General features: G+C 59.5%; 1 protein-coding gene across 3 annotated transcripts in view; it reads left to right on the forward strand.

Moving 5' to 3' along the window:
* The window catches only part of HTRA3 (HtrA serine peptidase 3), a 30,512-nt gene extending 15,823 nt beyond the window's left edge, over positions 1–14,689 (forward strand). Inside the window, exons 4-9 of one of the 3 annotated variants that reach the window (XM_004265154.4) lie at positions 1,614–1,808; positions 2,521–2,553; positions 4,275–4,389; positions 9,814–9,862; positions 11,432–11,527; positions 13,176–14,689. In XM_004265154.4, the coding sequence (XP_004265202.1) occupies positions 1,614–1,808; positions 2,521–2,553; positions 4,275–4,389; positions 9,814–9,862; positions 11,432–11,527; positions 13,176–13,341 (654 nt within the window). In that variant the 3' untranslated portion in view covers positions 13,342–14,689. The other 2 variants (XM_049709284.1, XM_033419508.2) reach the window with 2 other exon arrangements.
* Positions 14,690–16,453: the final 1,764 nt, after the last annotated feature.

The raw sequence follows: 16,453 nt of genomic DNA on the forward strand, positions 1-16,453 counted from the left end.
GCGGCCACCTGGGGCCAAAGATGCCAGCAGAGTCAGTAAGACCCAGGTGCCCCGGTGCCCAGAGATGCCCAGCGCCTGCAGCGGTTCTCATGACGGCAGGTCTGCCTCTTAGCCTCCGAGCCCTGCACGTGGCATCACACCAAGCTCTGGGGAAAGCTGCCGACCCGCGTTGTCCCTCTGGGTCCTCACCCCGACTGCAGCGCCCCGTTCCTCCACCTGGGACCCTTCGTGCCACTCACTGAGGCTTCGCCGTCCAGCAGCACAGAAGGTGGCGCGTTGAGACCCCCCGTCTCCCACGTGGGCACAGCCGCTTGGGGTCACCTTAACCCGCCCGGAGGTCCCCTCGCTCCGTTTACAGGCGTTTACCTTTCCACCTTTGTCGAGAGCTGCTATGAAAAACAGGGGAAAATTCTTACTTGACGTGGTGGCACTGCATAAAAAGGGGAGACTCCTGACATGGGAGCAGGGAGCAGAGGCCAGATGGAACCCACAGTGCCGAGGGTCCACGGTGCGGGAGCCTGCCCCCCGACTTCCAGAGTTAGCCGAGGGCCCTGGGATCTGAGCGCGGCCATCTCCGGGGCTTCTCTTCCTTTTTCAATTGTGTAGTTTAGAAGCTTTACTCCCCTGCACAATCAGCACATGGATTTCATGTTATTTAGTTCACCTGGAAGTTTGCTTCCTGCAGTTGCCTTTGTCACTGACGCACCATTGGTGGGGAAACTCCAGCACCTTGTAGAGAAGACTTTTATCTGGAAATAAGGACAGACCCACAGGAAGCTGCAGAAGTGGTGCTGAGGGGTCCCACGTGCCGCCCCTCCCCCTGGGGTGACGTCTGACATGAGGGGTGCAGCATCAAAACCAGGAAACCCTCCAAGCTCACGGGCATCTCCTCCTCTGAGCTTGCCCCCTGCAGCTTCCAGAACATGGAGACAAATAAGGCACGGCCCCTCTCAGAGCTCCCAGTCCAGCTGCAGAGTCAGACAGACAGACAGACAGACAGGCCCCGCTGGCTCCAGGAGAAAACAGGAGAGGAGAGTGTGGGTGTCCTCGGCGTGCAGAGGCGGGACGGGGCTGCAGAGCGTGGTTAAGTCGCTTTATCTGTCTGGCCTCAGCTTCCCCGTGTGTCTGTATTGGGAGGTCAGGTTGAGCTGCATCAGATTCCAAAACCAGTTTCGCGGGTCCCCACTGGGCTCCAGGGCTCGCGCAGACCCCATTCCACACGTCAGTGTGTGCATTTTCCGGGCGCTGCTGTCCATGGCTTTTGTCGGATTTTCAGAGGGATCTGGGACCATTGAACCACTGGGCTCAGTGACCCTGGAGGCCGTACCCCACTCGACCCTCTGTGCAGTCTCCCTATGACAGACCCCTGAGGCCCGCCCTAGGGAGACCTGTGGTTACTGGGGGGCTGAGCCCCTGCTCTGTGAACGCCAGCCCTGGGTCTCGTGGCCACCACGGGGCAGCCAGACTTTCCTTGGTCTGCAGCCCTGACTGATGGCTCTGTCCAGCTGCTCCAGGGACCACCCTGCCGGGGGCCTGGACGTGATCTGGCTCTGGTCCCACCAAAGGCCGACAGCTGAGCCCCCCCTCCCCGTGTCCTTCCCCCCTCCCCCCAGAAAAAGCTCCCGGCGCTGTTGCTGGGCCACTCGGCAGACCTGCGGCCCGGCGAGTTTGTAGTGGCCATTGGTAGCCCCTTCGCCCTGCAGAACACTGTGACCACGGGCATCGTCAGCACGGCCCAGCGGGACGGCCGGGAGCTGGGCCTCCGGGACTCAGACATGGACTACATCCAGACGGATGCCATCATCAACGTGAGCGTCCACCATAGCCACGGGGCCCTGTCCCAGAGCCCTCTCCATCCCCGGACGCACCCACGGGCTCTGGAGCTCTGACTCCCTGTGACTTCTACCCATGGGTGCCAGGCTGGCCCTGGGAGTTAGAGGCTGCTGCCCTGGCCCGGGACAGCCCTTCAGGGATATAGAGGCGTAGCCAAGGCCCCTGGAATACCTTTGCCCAAATACACAGCCCGGCCAACATTGATTATTACTATTATTGTTATTATTACTATCATGTTGGATGGCAGCTTTTGCATTCACAAAGCACTTTGATGCCCGGCGCCTGCCTCTCTGGCTTTGCCGTGGTTCAGACCCTCTTCTGGAAGCGTTAGTCTTTGAGAGACTCCTCGAGGCTGGCGGGGTGAGAAATGGTGCCCCATCCTGCGTCTGCCAGCTGCTGCTCCCCCTGTGGATGTGAGGCTGCAGGGAGCCCATGAGGTCTGTGCAGACAGCCCTGGGCAGGTCAGACCCTGATGATCAGACTGCCGTGCACTTGGCCTGTGTGGGCCTCAGTTTTCTTATCTATGAAATGGGAGACAGTGATGAGGCCTTTCAACGTTGTCCGGGGATGACATTCGATTACATGTTTCTGTGCTGGTTGGAATGGTAGTTGGAAGAAAAAGCTCCAGGAGCCCTCGGGGTCGGGGGGCTCAGGGCACAGCTCATGTCGAATTGCTTCCCCCTGCAGTACGGGAACTCCGGGGGACCGCTGGTGAACCTGGTAAGTGTCCCCTAGAGCAGGGGCCTCGGGTTCTCGGGGGCTCTGCTCACATGGCGGGTGGGGCACAGCCTCGAGGCAGGCGTGGGACCCAGAACACGGCCAACAGCCTGGAGGCCCAGGAGGAGGATGTGACCCCGAGCATGTGCTGCCCCGTACCCCCAGGGGAGCTGGTGCTGTCAGAGGAGTGAGGGACGCCCCCAGAACAGCAGCCCAGGCCGGGGCTGTGTGCCTGTGGTGGACCTGGGGCAGGGGACACAGGTTGGGGACGAGTCACCCCCTCTGGGTCCCCCTGTTGTGTTGACAGGAGACGAGATGGGCGTGCCATGCACCTCGGCACCCAGGCTCCCTGGGTTTGGTCCCTGCGTCTGGGCCGTGTAAGGATAGACCAGACCAGCTGAGGTCCAGCCCTCTCTAAGACACAGATGCCTGTCCCCCCAGTGCCAGATCTCAGGGGAACGCCTTAGCCTTGCCATTCAGGCAGTACTCGGGAGGGGACCCATCCAAGGACGGGGTCAGGCAGGGACACACCCAAGCACGGTGTGAGGAGTAGGGAGGGCTCCAGAGGGACACCGGGCCGGGGGACCTGGCAGCTGACATGGGATCAGGGAGGGCTTCCTGGAGGCGGGAGCATCTCGTCTGGGCTGTGGGTGGATGGGGACGTGCAGGAGAAAGATATTCCAGGGCGAGGGCAGAGCACGGGCATGGGGTGGAGGCGTACAGGCAGGCGTCGCTGCTGGAGCAACAGGTGGGAAACAGTGCAAGGAGGCTGGTGCGCCACGTCCTGACGCGGAGGCTGCGTCTCCCCGCGCCCTGACAAGCCCTAGGCTCTTCCAGCAGTGCTGAGGCCATAGCGCTGGTGTTCAGGAAAGCTCGTGTGGGAGGACCTTAGGCCAGAGTTCAGGAGGCCACGCCCTGTGGTCCAGGCGGAGGGGGATGGGCATACAGGGCCCATGAGAGACTCTCCGTCCCTGGATCCTCTCCTGGCCTGGTCCTCCCACCTCACGGCTCCTAGGGAACAGGTGGGGACGGGCACTTGGGGGACCAGGCAGGCGAAGTATGCCTTTGTCCAAAGCTCTGCGGCAGGCCCCAGAGGGGACCCCTGGTGACCAGGCCAGGCCGTGGCCTGGGTGTCGTGTGCAGACGTCACCCCCGAGGTGAACAGGAGAGCCAGGGCAGGGGTGCCTGCCGGGCTGAGGGAGGGGCTAGGTCCAGGAGAGAGGCCTCAGGCTGCAGATCCGGCCAAGCTACGCCAGCCTCGTGGCGGGCAGGGCAGGGCGGGGTGGGAGCCCAGCTCCAAAGGGACAGAAAGGAGGGGGGGATGCTGGGGCGGCCCTGGGCCCACTTGCCCCACCCTGCTTCTAGAAGGCGGGGATGGGGGGTCCCACAGTCCTCATCACGTCCCTCTTGGCCTCAGCCCCTTGGAATGCTGCCTGGGGGTGTCCTCGGTCAGTGGGCTCTGCTTCTCAGGGGCAGACTGCAAGCTTCCCCGGCCGACACTCTCCAGCGATGGGGGCGGGGTCAGCTCTGGAGGCAAATGGCGGGAGAGGTGGGGGTCCCTGACCCAGGTGTGAACCCCAGAGCACCTTTTCGGAGCTTCTCAGGGAGGGTGCTGATGGCCAGGGTCCCCTCTGGGAGCCGAGCCGCGGACACGCCGCTCTGCCGCTGAGGGCAGAGGTCGCCTGGGCTCCCCGAGTGACCACCCGCTCTGATCACCTGCCCAGGACGGCGAGGTCATTGGCATCAACACGCTCAAGGTTGCGGCCGGCATCTCCTTCGCCATCCCCTCAGACCGCATCACGCGCTTCCTCACGGAGTTCCAGGACAAGCACGGCAAAGGTACGCGGCTCCCACGTGGAGGCAGGGAGGCTGTCCCAGGGCTGAGCCCACAGCCTCCCGCCGGGCCAGGAGATCCTGCGGTGCTGTGTGCCCACGCTCACTCCTGACCCCGTCCTGATGTCCCGAGACCCCCGCCCCGGGATACCTCAGCCTCTTTCAGGACTTCCAATTCATGGCCGCGTTCACCCCTACCCCTCCAGACTGGGCCCTCTGGCTGGGGGGCATCAACCTCACCTCCCTCCTCCAGGGGTTTGGCACCTGGGCTTCGCTTGTCTGGGCTGCTCTGTAGTTGTCAGAACCCAGTGCTTCCTTCCTTCCATCAACTCACCCACCCACCCACCCATCTGCCCACCCACCCACCCATCCCTTCACCCACCAACACACCCATCCCTTCACCCACCAACACACCCATCCATTCACCCACCAACACACCTATCCCTTCACCCACCAACACACCCATCCCTTCCCCACCAACACACCCATCCCTTCACCCACCAACACACCCATCCCTTCACCCACCAACACACCCATCCCTTCACCCACCAACACACCCATCCCTTCACCCACCAACACACCCATCCCTTCACCCACCAACACACCCATCCCTTCACCCACCAACACACCCATCCCTTCACCCACCCACCCCCCATCCAACCATCCATTCTTCTACCCACCCACCCATCCGTGCACCCACTCATACATCCATTCATCCATCTATCCTTCCTTTCTTCCTTCCTTTTCCTTCTTTCTTTCCCTCCATCCCTCCTTCCTTCTGTTCACCCATCCACCTATTCACCCTTCCTTCCTTCCACCCATCCACCTGCCCATCCACGAGTCCTCCCTCTTTCAGCCCTCTGGCCATGCAGACTGCTGGGCAGCATAGCCTCTACTCCGGGGGAGCAGAGCCCGAGGTCCTGATCCTTGGCCATTACCCTCTTCTCATCCTCCATCTCCTCCCCCCATCCACACGGGCACGTCCCGCCCACCCTGCCTGCTCCCAGATGGCCACGAGCATCCATCTGGGAGAGGCCTTGACAAGGCCAGGTGACTGTCCCCTGTCCCTAGTAAGGACAGGCCAGCCGCCTTCCCAAAGTCGGTGGTCACAGCCACTCTCCAGAGGAGGGCCGCGTTTCTGATCTCAGGACCTTTCCTGGTGGCCTCCACCTTCCCACCATTCTCTTCACCTGAGCAACTTCTCCTTCCACCCAATTTGTCTCCCATGACCCCTCGTGGCCAGCGCCCAGACCTGACTCAGCCCTACTGCTCACACCTTCACGTTGCTCCCTGTCTCCTCCCAGCCCCTTCGCCAGCAGTCCACTGAGGGCAGGGGGATTTCTTCATGCTTGCCCCATCCTGCACGCCCCCACCAGCCAAGTGTACAGACTCCAGTACAGCCCAGACCAGGGCTAAGAGGACTGGTCCCATGAAGAACCGCAGTTGAGGACCCCGTTTGGTTCATCCGTGTCCCTTATGTGAAGATGGCCTGAAGCCAGGGCACAGCCAGTCTTCCTTAAAGAAGCTGAAGGCTTCTGTTGGCCAGGGGATCATCTCACCTCTTGAGCCCTTTTCTCCTTGGCTGCTAGGAAGCTCAGAACTTGATCCAGGGCTGCACCTTCGTACCACACTTGGTTTTTTCTCTAATAACCAAGTTTTCCAGTTTAATTTTCCTCTGCTCCAGGGGTGCCTTTGACTTTGGCCACCTTCCTGGAAATCAGTGGGGCTGTACTTGGCACAGATTGAGCTGTGAGGTGACTGATTTGTTGGAAGTGGGGTGATAACATCCTCTTCTTTTTTCTCTCTTCCTCTGTTGTTGTACAGGGACTGTCCCCATCCTTTGTTGTACGGGGACTGTCCCCATCAGCACTGACCTCACCCCAGGCCACAGGGAACACTCGTCCCCTGTCCCCAGAGCTGTCACCTCCCTGAGGACATGTGGACTAATGAAAGAGCCCAAGAAGTTTTAGCTGATTGACTGAATTTATAATTTTAAAGCCTTCTGAAATTGACTGATGTTCACTTTTAGGTATTTTTTTTAAATAAAAATACCAAATCATCCAAACCCAGTTAATCTAAATTTCTTTAAGACTGACATCTTTTTATTACAGTGAGGGGATGTTAGTTAAGGTGCACTTCTTGTTTCCATCTAGGGGTTGGGGGGCAGAGGCCTCTGGGGGACTTTCAAGGTAAGAGTGGCCCCAGGAGTGTCTGGGGGTTCAGCCAGCCTTAGGACTAACGTGTACCCACAGCGGGTGATTGAGTTAGTGGGCTGGGCCATCCTAGGTGTGTCCGCCCGGAAGGTACGCAGATAGTACACAAACTTACGCCCAGGACTGAGGGGCAGAAAAACAATGGTTCAGCTGGACTCCCTGAGTCATGTGTGACCCTGGACTTGTCCTGTCCTTCCTGGAAGCCTCAGAGAGTTGGAGAGGGAGGAAGGGGAAGAGGGCCAGTTATGCTTACACATAAGTCTAACCCTGACCACACTCGCCACTGTCGTTCACCATGGTCTAGGAAGTCCTAGCCATAATAATTAAATGAAAAAAAGAAAAAAAAGAAAGAAATAAGAGGAATCTCGTGGCGGAGGAAAAAGGAAAACTGTCACTCTGTAGATGACATGATACTCTATATAGCAAATGCTGAAGGCAACACCCCAAAACAAATAGATCCCGTCAGAAAACTCAGTTAAGTTGCAGGATACAAAGTAATCTACAGAGTCCATTTTGGGGAGACAAGAGTCGATGCCGGAGACCAGTGAGGGGCCCACAGCAGCCTTTCTGGTGGCCAGGCTCGGGGGGTGGCAGCTGTGGGGTGAGGGCTGGTTGGGTCCGGGATCTATTTTGAACTTGGAGCCAATAGGACCCGCTGGACGCTGGGGTGAGTGAGGGGCATTTCCTGGGATGGGGGCCCTTGGGCAAATCAGAGATTAGTCTTGATGCCGAGAAGCCCAGGTGTGAGCATCGCTCTCGTGTCTGTTTGTTTGTTGAAGTGAGAGTCAGTTCATGGGGCCTACGGTTGACCGTGGAAAATGTACCCTTGGGTGCATTTCTCCTTCCCCGAGAGCATCCGCCCCCTTCAGGTCATCACTTCCCCTCCCCGCCCGCATTGTTGTTTTGTTACCGTCTTTGATGTACTTGCCTCACTTTGGGTCAGCGTGGTTCCGTGATATGTTTAGAAAGAAACAGGCACCCAGCCTCCCTCCAAGCCTTGTTTCCAGCACGCGACACGCATCACTTAGGTGATTTTCCAATAAGGACGGGAAGACGAAGGGTTGCAGTTATGATTCTGTTTCTGGAGAGCCCGCGAGTGGGCGTGGCCCGCTGCTCCGGGGTCGGTGGAGGGTGAGGAATCTCCTGCCCCAGGAGATCTAACAGGACAGCCACTGGCCTCAGGTGACCCTGGGCTATGCTTCTCGAAGCCGCGGGTTTCTTCCTCTTTGGTAAGCGTGACCTTGGGGCTGTGAGCGAAGCTGACCAGTGGCCGGTCCTCATGCCGGGAGCAGGTTGGAGGGCTGAGGCCTCAGTGCCGGGTCCCACCGCTTTCCTCTGGGGACCTCATCCAGTCTTGTGGATTTAAGTGCCACCTAGAGTGACTCCCCCAAATTTACATCTCCAGCCTGACCCCCTCCCCAAACCCTAGTCTCAGATGTACAACTGCTTGTCACCCCCACACACACAAGCTGTGCGTCCCCATCGCCATTCCCCTTCTCAGTTACGGCAGCTCCATCCTTCCAGATTTTCCACCTGCATCCAATCCATCAGCCAGCCCCGCTGGCCCTATCTTGGGGATCAGTCCGTCCCCTACTGCTCTCTTGCCATCTCCAGCTCCACCCCCCAAGCCAGCCACCAGGGACACTCACCTCCTCTCTGCTCCTCTGTCCATGCCCTTGCCCCCCACAGACTCTTCCCACTGCCAGAGGAGGTTCTTGCAGAATTTAAGGCAGACCGTGGCGTGTCTCTGTGCAAACCCTCCTCAGGCTCCACCGCACTGGGAGTAAAACCCAAAACGCAAAGCCCAGCAGATCGATGGGGTCAGGGCTCCCATGTGCTCTGACCTCAACTCCCACATCTCCCAACATCTCCCGTGTTCCAGGGTTCCACCATCTGGAACATCCATCCATCTTCCTTGGTGAAATGTCTGTTTACATCATTTGCCCATTTTTAAAATTGGAGTTGTTCGTGTTCTTAAGTTTTGAGAATTCCTTATATATTCTGGACAGGATCCCTTTGTCAGATAAATGAACTGCAAATATTTTCTCCTGCTGGCTTGTCTTTTCATTCTCTTAAGAGCAGAAGTTTTGTGAATTTTGACGAAGTCTGATTTACCAATTTTTGTAAATGGGTTGTGAGTCTAGTGTTATATGAAAGAAATCTTTGCTAACCGAAGGTCCAGGAAGGTTTTCTCTTACATTTTCTTCCAAAAGTTTTACTTTGTGAGGTTTTAGACTTAGGCCTATTATGTGCTTGGAATTAATTTTTAAAAATAGTGCCAAAGGGGCTTCCCTGGTGGCGCAGTGGTTGAGAGTCCGCCTGCCGATGCAGGGGACACGGGTTCGTGCCCCGGTCCGGGAGGATCCCACATGCCGCGGAGCGGCTGGGCCCGTGAGCCATGGCCGCTGAGCCTGCGCGTCCGGAGCCTGTGCTCCGCAACGGGAGAGGCCACAGCAGTGAGAGGCCCGCGTACAGAAAAAAAAAAAAACAAAGATGGGTTATTTAGAAATATATATTTGGTTTCTAAGTTATTGGGAATCTTGTAGATACCTTTCTATTAGTGATTTCTAGTTTAATTCCATTGTGGCCAGAGAGCATATTTTTATGATACGACATTTTAAAAATGTACTGAAACTTGTTTATGGTTTAAAATATGTAAATTCTATTTCTGGGTCTAAGTCATAGGCTGGGGCAGCTGGGAGCATAGAGGTACCATCTTAGCCTATTAGGCGTACAGTGCTCCAACCAGAGGGCCTGCCGCATGGTCAGAGCTCACTGGGTATTATCGATTAATATATTATTTATGGAGAAGGCTGGCGAAGGTGACTAGTTCAGACCAGAGGAAGGTGACTTTGGGGAACCTGTGGGCTGGAGGCTGGAGAGAAGAGCCCCACTGTCTGCTGGGGTTTGGATGTGGGGCTTAGCAGGAGAGCCGGTGTCAGAGCTGAGGTGGTTGGATGGTGCCTGAGAGGGTGAGGGTGGGCACGAAGCCACAAGATTAGAGCCAGGACGTCTCCCAGCCCCTCAAGAACAGCCAAGTGGAGAGAGGAAACTCTAGGTGATCACAAGGGGGCTGGGCTGGTCCAAGCAAGGCGGCTCCCGCTGCCTTCTACTACTGGTGTAGCGGGTGGGGGACTTCTGCCCCTGCCCGGCTCCTTGGCGGGGACAGAGACTTCCACGGAGGCTCTAACCAAGTCCCGACGTGCTCGGTTTCTAGACTGGAAGAAGCGCTTCATTGGCATACGAATGCGGACCATCACACCCAGGTGAGTGCCGAAGGACGCTGCCCCCGCCACCCCTCCGTTCTCATCCCTCACCTCGAGCTTCCTCCCAGACCCTGGCCCCAACATGCCCGGCCACCCGCAGGTGCTCCAGCAGGCCAGACACACTCAGGCTTCTGAGCCTTTTTCAGGCCGGTCCCTCTGCCTGGAATGCCTTTCCCCCTTTGCCTGATAGGTTCCTTTGGCTTCCGTAGGACTCCATTCAGGTGCCCCTCCTCCAGGAAGCCTCCCAGATGAGCTTCCTGTGGCTTCCATAACAAATTACCACAAACTCGGAGGCTCAAAACAATAGAAGTTCATTCTCTCACAGTTCTGGAAGCCCACAGTCCCAAATCAAGGTGGCAGCAGGGCTGCGCTCCCCCCGGCCGCTCCAGGGGAGGATCTTCCTTGCACCTCCCAGCTTCCGGTGGTTCCAGGTGTTTCTTGGACTGTAGTTGCATCTCTGCAGGCTCTACCATTCTCATCGCATGGCGTCTTCTTCCTGTGTGTCTGTGTCCAGTCTCCCTCTTATTTCTCTTATTAAAACACCAGCCATTGGATTAAGGGCCCACTCTAAGTCAGGCTGATCTCATCTAGAGATTCTTAACCAACCATGTCTGCAAAGACCCTATTTCCAAACAACGTCACGTTCTGAGGCCCTAGGTGGGCATCAGTTTCGGGGGCGGGGGGGACACTATTCTACCTCCCCAGGTGCCTCCTCTTCTCTTGCAAAGCTGTGCTTCCCTCGCCAGCATCGCCTTGGTCCCGTGGTGTCAGAATCGCCCATCCTCAACCTTGACCATGAGCTCCTTGGGAGCAGGGACTGGGTCCTGCTCATCTGTCTGCTCCCCCCACCCCTCCCAGGACCCGGTCTACAGCAGAGTGGGTGCCTGGAAATACTAAGTGAGTGAAATAGAGAAGGGGGTGGGGAAGAGGAGGGAGAGAGAGGAAGGAAAGGAAGCTGAAGGGAGGAAAATGCAACATCAGGTCCAAGGTTTGAAGAAGGAAGAGGTCTCTGCACTGGGGAGCTCTGGGAAGAGGTAAGCTCACCTGACTCACCCTCCTGCCCACTCAGTCCCTAAAATGACCTTCTTCCTGTTTCAGCAACTGTTCACCTAGGGAATAGGTCTGAAAGCAATTCGGAATCAAGACCGATATGCCGATTTGTCTTCTAAAGGTGTTCTTTCCGTCTCCCTATCACCCACCCGCTCATCCGTCACACCGTCCGTCCAGTCGTCTGTCTCTCCACAGCATCATTCACCCAGTGTCTGTTCATCCTCCTCTACCTTTCCTTCCTTCCTCATCCCTCCTCCCCCCCGTCCTCCCATCCGTCTGTCCATCACCCTCCCCTCTCTACACTTCTGACCATCCACCTTCACCAAGGTTTCTCTTGAGGAGCCCACGTTGAGTAGGCGACACAGGCAAGGATCAGTGACAACCCAGAGTGGTCAGTGGCAGGACAGGGCAAGGTGGGAGCCCAGAGGAGACGCCTGGTCTGGCCCGGGTGGTGGAGAGAAGGAAGAGTCCGTTTGGAGGCTCAGAAGGAGTGCCTTAACCGTGGAACTGCCTTTTCAGTTTGGTGGAGGAACTGAAGGCCAGCAACCCAGACTTCCCGGCGGTCAGCAGTGGGATTTACGTGCAAGAGGTTGTCCCAAATTCACCTTCTCAGAGGTAGGCTTCACCGGAGGAAGCAGGGAGACTGGGCAGGTGGGGGCAGGGCCTGGGCTGGGCCTCACTGATACGCACGACCTTCAGCTTCCTGGCAGCATGACGCAATGTGGAGTGGCAGGTGGGACTCCGGCCAGTCCTCTAAGCCAGAGGCAGGCTGGAGAGGTGAAGGCCATGCCCTTCCTTGGCCCAGAATGTCCTTTCCTTGGGTCTGGGGAGACAGAGTAGCAGAGGTCACCCCGAGCTGCGTCAGCCTGGCTCTCACCAGCCCCGTGGGCCAGCCTGGGTCTCTCTGGGCCAGTGTTCTCATCTACAAAATGGGCATGATTCAACCTAGTCTTCCTGTCCCGTGAGACATTGTCAAGATCAAATGAGATAAAGCCTTGTTTTCTTGGAAACCACCAACTACTAGAGAAAGGTCAATTGTTGCAGCACTGTGGGCTGAGGCAGGCAGTGCGGTGGGTGGGGTCTGACGCACTTGCACGGCTGATCTGTGCCCTGGAGCAGCTCTGAGCAAGGCCTACCCCTCCTCTGCCTCAGGGCTGCATCTGTGCAGTGGGCGGGCTGCAGCAGATCCCGCTTTTAACTGTAACCCCGGGAGCTGGAGATGGTCCACGCTGAGATCTCGGGCTGCTGGAAAGGGTGAGGGCAGAGTGCGGACTGGAGCCGGGCAGGTGGGCCCCCCAGCCCCCGTGGCCCCTGCAACCCAACAGGACGCCTCCTTTCTGTTTTGTGTGCTGGGCTGGAAGACGCGGACCCCTTGTGTCCTTCCGCCGTGAACACAGTACACGTGCTCAGCCCACAGCCGACCTGCAGTAAGAATTGTTGCAATACCGATCCGTGAATCCATGAAAGCCAAAGAGTAACCACCGCAGCTCAAGCTCTTTATTCCGAGTTGCCGCACCCCGCGATTCAGCAGACAGCGGTCACCGAGAGCGGCCGCACGCAGGGCACCCCAGAGCCAGACGGGAGCTCTGTGGCGATGGTGGCTGCCGCCGGCCAAGGCTGCACGTGAGCTGTGCGTTCCACGTGCATCATCTCAGTCAATCCTCACTGCAGCCTGGGACACGCAGGCTGCTGCTCTCGCCCCATTGCTCAGATGGGAAGGCTAAGGCTTGGCAAAGTCACTCCTCCGAGGTCACACGGCCCACGTGTGTGGATCTGGGCGCTATCACCCATGAATCTAACCACGGTGCCACCCTGCCCGCCCTCTGGGTGGAGGGGAAGGTCACAGCGAGTCAGGTGCAGAAAGTGGGGGCCAGCCCAGCTCGCTCTGTCTCTGATGGGAAAATCTTACGTTAGAATCAACCCCCTGGACCTCGTAATTTGCAAATCATGTTCCCACGTAGGGCTGTAGATGTGGAAACCGAGGCTCGAAGGGGCAGAGCACCTGGCCCAAGGCAGCCCAGCGAGGGAGGCTGCAGCCAGAACGTGACCCCAGCCCTTCTGATGTACAGAAGTAGACCGAGAAGGCGCTAGTCCGTTGCAGGACAGTGCTTTCCGTCTGCTGTGAGAGCCTTGCGGTCAGGGCCGTGTCCTTCCCTGTTGAAATGAATTTTCCTAATGTGCTGCTGTTAAAGCCCACTGTGCCCAGACCCGGGCCCGGGCCTCTCGGGGCGGTGCTGTGACCACGTGTCTCTCCTGTTGGCAGAGGGGGCATCCAAGATGGCGACATCATCGTCAAGGTCAACGGGCGCCCTCTGGCCGACTCGAGCGAGCTGCAGGAAGCCGTCCTGACCGAGTCGCCGCTGCTGCTGCAGGTGCGGCGGGGGAACGACGACCTGCTCTTCAGCATTGTGCCCGAGGTCGTCCTGTGAGGGTGGGGCCCCCTCCCTCCATCACCGCCGGAGCCTGCAGCCGGGACAGGGGCCAGCAGACGGGCTCCGCCCGGAGCCGCTGCCTCCCTTGGGGTCAGGACAAAGGACCGAGGTCGGTCCTCAGCAGAGCCAGAGGCCTCCTCCCGGCCGTCCAGGGCCAGAGCCACGGGCTGGGCTTGGCCAGGGGTCCGCATCTCAGCCTTCTGGGAGGACTGGCCCCAGCATCACGGTGCTCCTGGGGGCAGCCCAATGTCCCCCCCCGCCCACCAAATGCTCCTGAGGGCCCTTCCAAGTTCCCAGATCTAGAAAACTCTTCTATTTGCCCGGAGGAAGTCCCATCCTCTCTCCCGCCTTCCTGCCTTTGCACCTGTTGATAGGATACCTCTCTCTGGAATGCCCGCTGCCCCACCCCTCCCCTCACTGACTCTCACCTGTTCAGGTCTCAGCCCCCCAGCCTCCTTCTCTCCCAGGTGCGCCTCCCTGGCCTCCCACACCCAATAGCACAGCGCCCACCATGTTGAATGACCAGGGCTGTCTGCCCGGCCAATCTGCTCCCCTTGAGGAGTCAGGTGTGGCGGTTCTGGCCCGGAGTTGGCACCGCGGGATGTCCCCTGGCCATCCAGCCAAGCCCCAGGGCTTGGCGATGAGGTCCGCCTTCCCAGGCGCAAGAGAAGCTGGCAGGGAGCAGAGCGTGTCTGACCCCTGGAAGACCGCCCGTCCTCCGGGAGGGGCCCCTGGGGTGGAGGGCGGAGGGCAGAGGAAGCTGGGACCTGCGGGGGGGAGGGGAGGGGAGGGCTGAGCCGGCTACACCTCCCCTGGCTGTTCTGTGCAGCGGGACTCACGGCATCGCCCAGGAGCAGGCGAGGTGCCCCCCTCTCCGCGGGGAGCCTGTTTCCAGGTGCAGCCGGTCCCCCATGTTGCTTGTACTGTATGTTTCTCTACTGTATGGGAATTAAAGTTTACAAGCACATGGTCCTGTGCCAGCAGGGGCGTCTGGGGCAGCCCACCCGCCGCTGTGCCGCTTCTCCTGACCCAGAGCTGACACATCAGTGGGCACAGAGACCCGGGCCTAACCGCCTGGAGCACCCAGGCATCGCCACGCCCCAGCCGCCCCACCGCTCAGCCCTGGCTCCCCACTTGCTCCCAGCCCCCCGGTCCCCGGCAAGACCCCTCCCTTCCCCGTGTCGTGGCCTCTGCCCCCAGGCAGCAGGGTCCTGAGACCTCCGAACTCCTGGCAGTCGGGCAGAGCCCTTGGAGAGGCGCCTGGCTGGCAGCGGCGAGTCCGCTGAGTGTGCAGTGTGTGCCCGGCCAGGCCGTGTGATAAAGGCTTCCCTGCATCTGTGCTGTGTCATCCTCACTGCAGAGACCACCCAGCAACAGGGAATGAGGCAGAACAGGAGAGACAAAGCTCGCTGCCCAGGGACACCGCAGGGGCTGCCCAGGGATGGCGGGAGCTGTGAACTTGCCCAGGGCCAGCTCCCAGGGTCACAAGTGGGGTTGTGAGGGTGAGGGGCGCCCATCAGGGCTGAGAGGGAGGGGCCCAGCCCTGTGTTCTGGACCACCGGCCCGGAAGGATCAAGTTCCCTTGGTTCCAAACCTTACAGCGCGGCAGGGTCTGCCGCCAGCTGGCCTCTGTGTGACCGCCACCACCTTCTGCCTCGGGGGTGGGGCGGGGGAGTGACCTCAGACTGCAGACTGCAAGCTTTTCCGAGCTCCGAGAGCCTGGGGTTCAGTAGGTCCAGACTTAAATGACCCGCCACGGGGCGAATTTCAGGAGGTGGTCTCAGACGGCCATGGCGGCAGCCGGAATCACGCTCAGTACCTAGAAGGGCTCACGGGAGGTGCGTGGAGACAGGCACGCCGGGCGCTGGAGATGCTCAGTGTGGCCAGCTGGCTGGCTGGGGGAAGGGAAATCGGACCAAGAATCACTCAGCACCCACACTCAGAAGAGAACCAGAAACTGTCACAGGCGGCTTTTTAATGAGGGCTCTGGGATCTGGTTCACCATCCCAGTTTTGCAATCCCAGGGCTCAGATGATGTGAACTAAGCACCCTTCTCAGTCCCCACCCCTGGGCTGTACCCAGGCCCTGCTGGGGAAGGAGGGGGCCAGGCATAGAAGCAGCCCTGCAAGGCACCTCCCAACCCCTAATGAGCCGTGGTCCCCACTGCCCGCCGGTCCGCCCGCCCCCTCCCGTCCACCCTGAGCTGGACTCCACAGTTACAGCCCATCCCAGTGCCAGCATCCTCCGAAAACGTCAGAGCACGGCCCCAGAGCCTGGTTCAGCCCACGCCGCGGGGCTGCCCGCCTCCCAGCCAGCCCCCATCCCTCCCTCCCATTCAGAGTGGGTGGGCCACAGCGTCCCCACAGAGCAGGCCCCGTGCCACCCCACCCCTCAACCGAGAACAGCCCGAACGTCCGAAGTCTGTCCACCCTCTGGGGTCTCTGCTCTCGCTCCCACCGGGCAGGCCCCCTGCTTTGCACACTCGCAACGGCCCGCGCAGCGTGGTCCTTGCTCTCCGTCTTCAGCCGTCCTGAGCACGTGCCCAGCGGCCACTTGGTCCCCCCTGAGAGTAAGGAGGAAGGCTGTGGAAGCGGCAGTCCAGGACATGGCCGGGCACTGGAGATGCTGAGTGTGGCCAGCTGGCGCGTGGGCCTGGACTTGGGCAGAGGGTGAGCTGGAAGCAGGGCGCTGAGAGTAGAGCCTCAGACTTGACCAGGGCCAGGCATCCGAGAGGGATCTAGGGTCCGAGATCAAGGGGATCCATTCGGTTCCTGGCGGGAGCGGCTTCCCAGCTGGCGAGGCTGCTGCTCTCTGTGCACACACGGGGCGGGGGGCTGCCCACAGGGCCGGCAATCCCACCATGGAGTCCTCACCCTCACCGAGCCCTGCTCAGCCCCAAGGCCCCAACTCTACCTCCCATCACGCTGCGGGTAGGGCTTCAGCGTATGAATCTGGGGGACGCAATCCAGCCCTTAGCACAGCAGCGGGGGTGGGGAAGGGAGAGAAGCCGACGGAGGCCTGCGGTGTTGAGCTGGTGGGCTCGGGCGACGGGGCGGACCCGGCCGAGACCCTCCGAAGAGCTGTGCAAAATGGAAAGCGGGGTGGTCGT

This window comes from Orcinus orca, chromosome 4 (assembly GCF_937001465.1).
Source record: "Orcinus orca chromosome 4, mOrcOrc1.1, whole genome shotgun sequence".
Classification (NCBI taxonomy): domain Eukaryota; kingdom Metazoa; phylum Chordata; class Mammalia; order Artiodactyla; family Delphinidae; genus Orcinus; species Orcinus orca.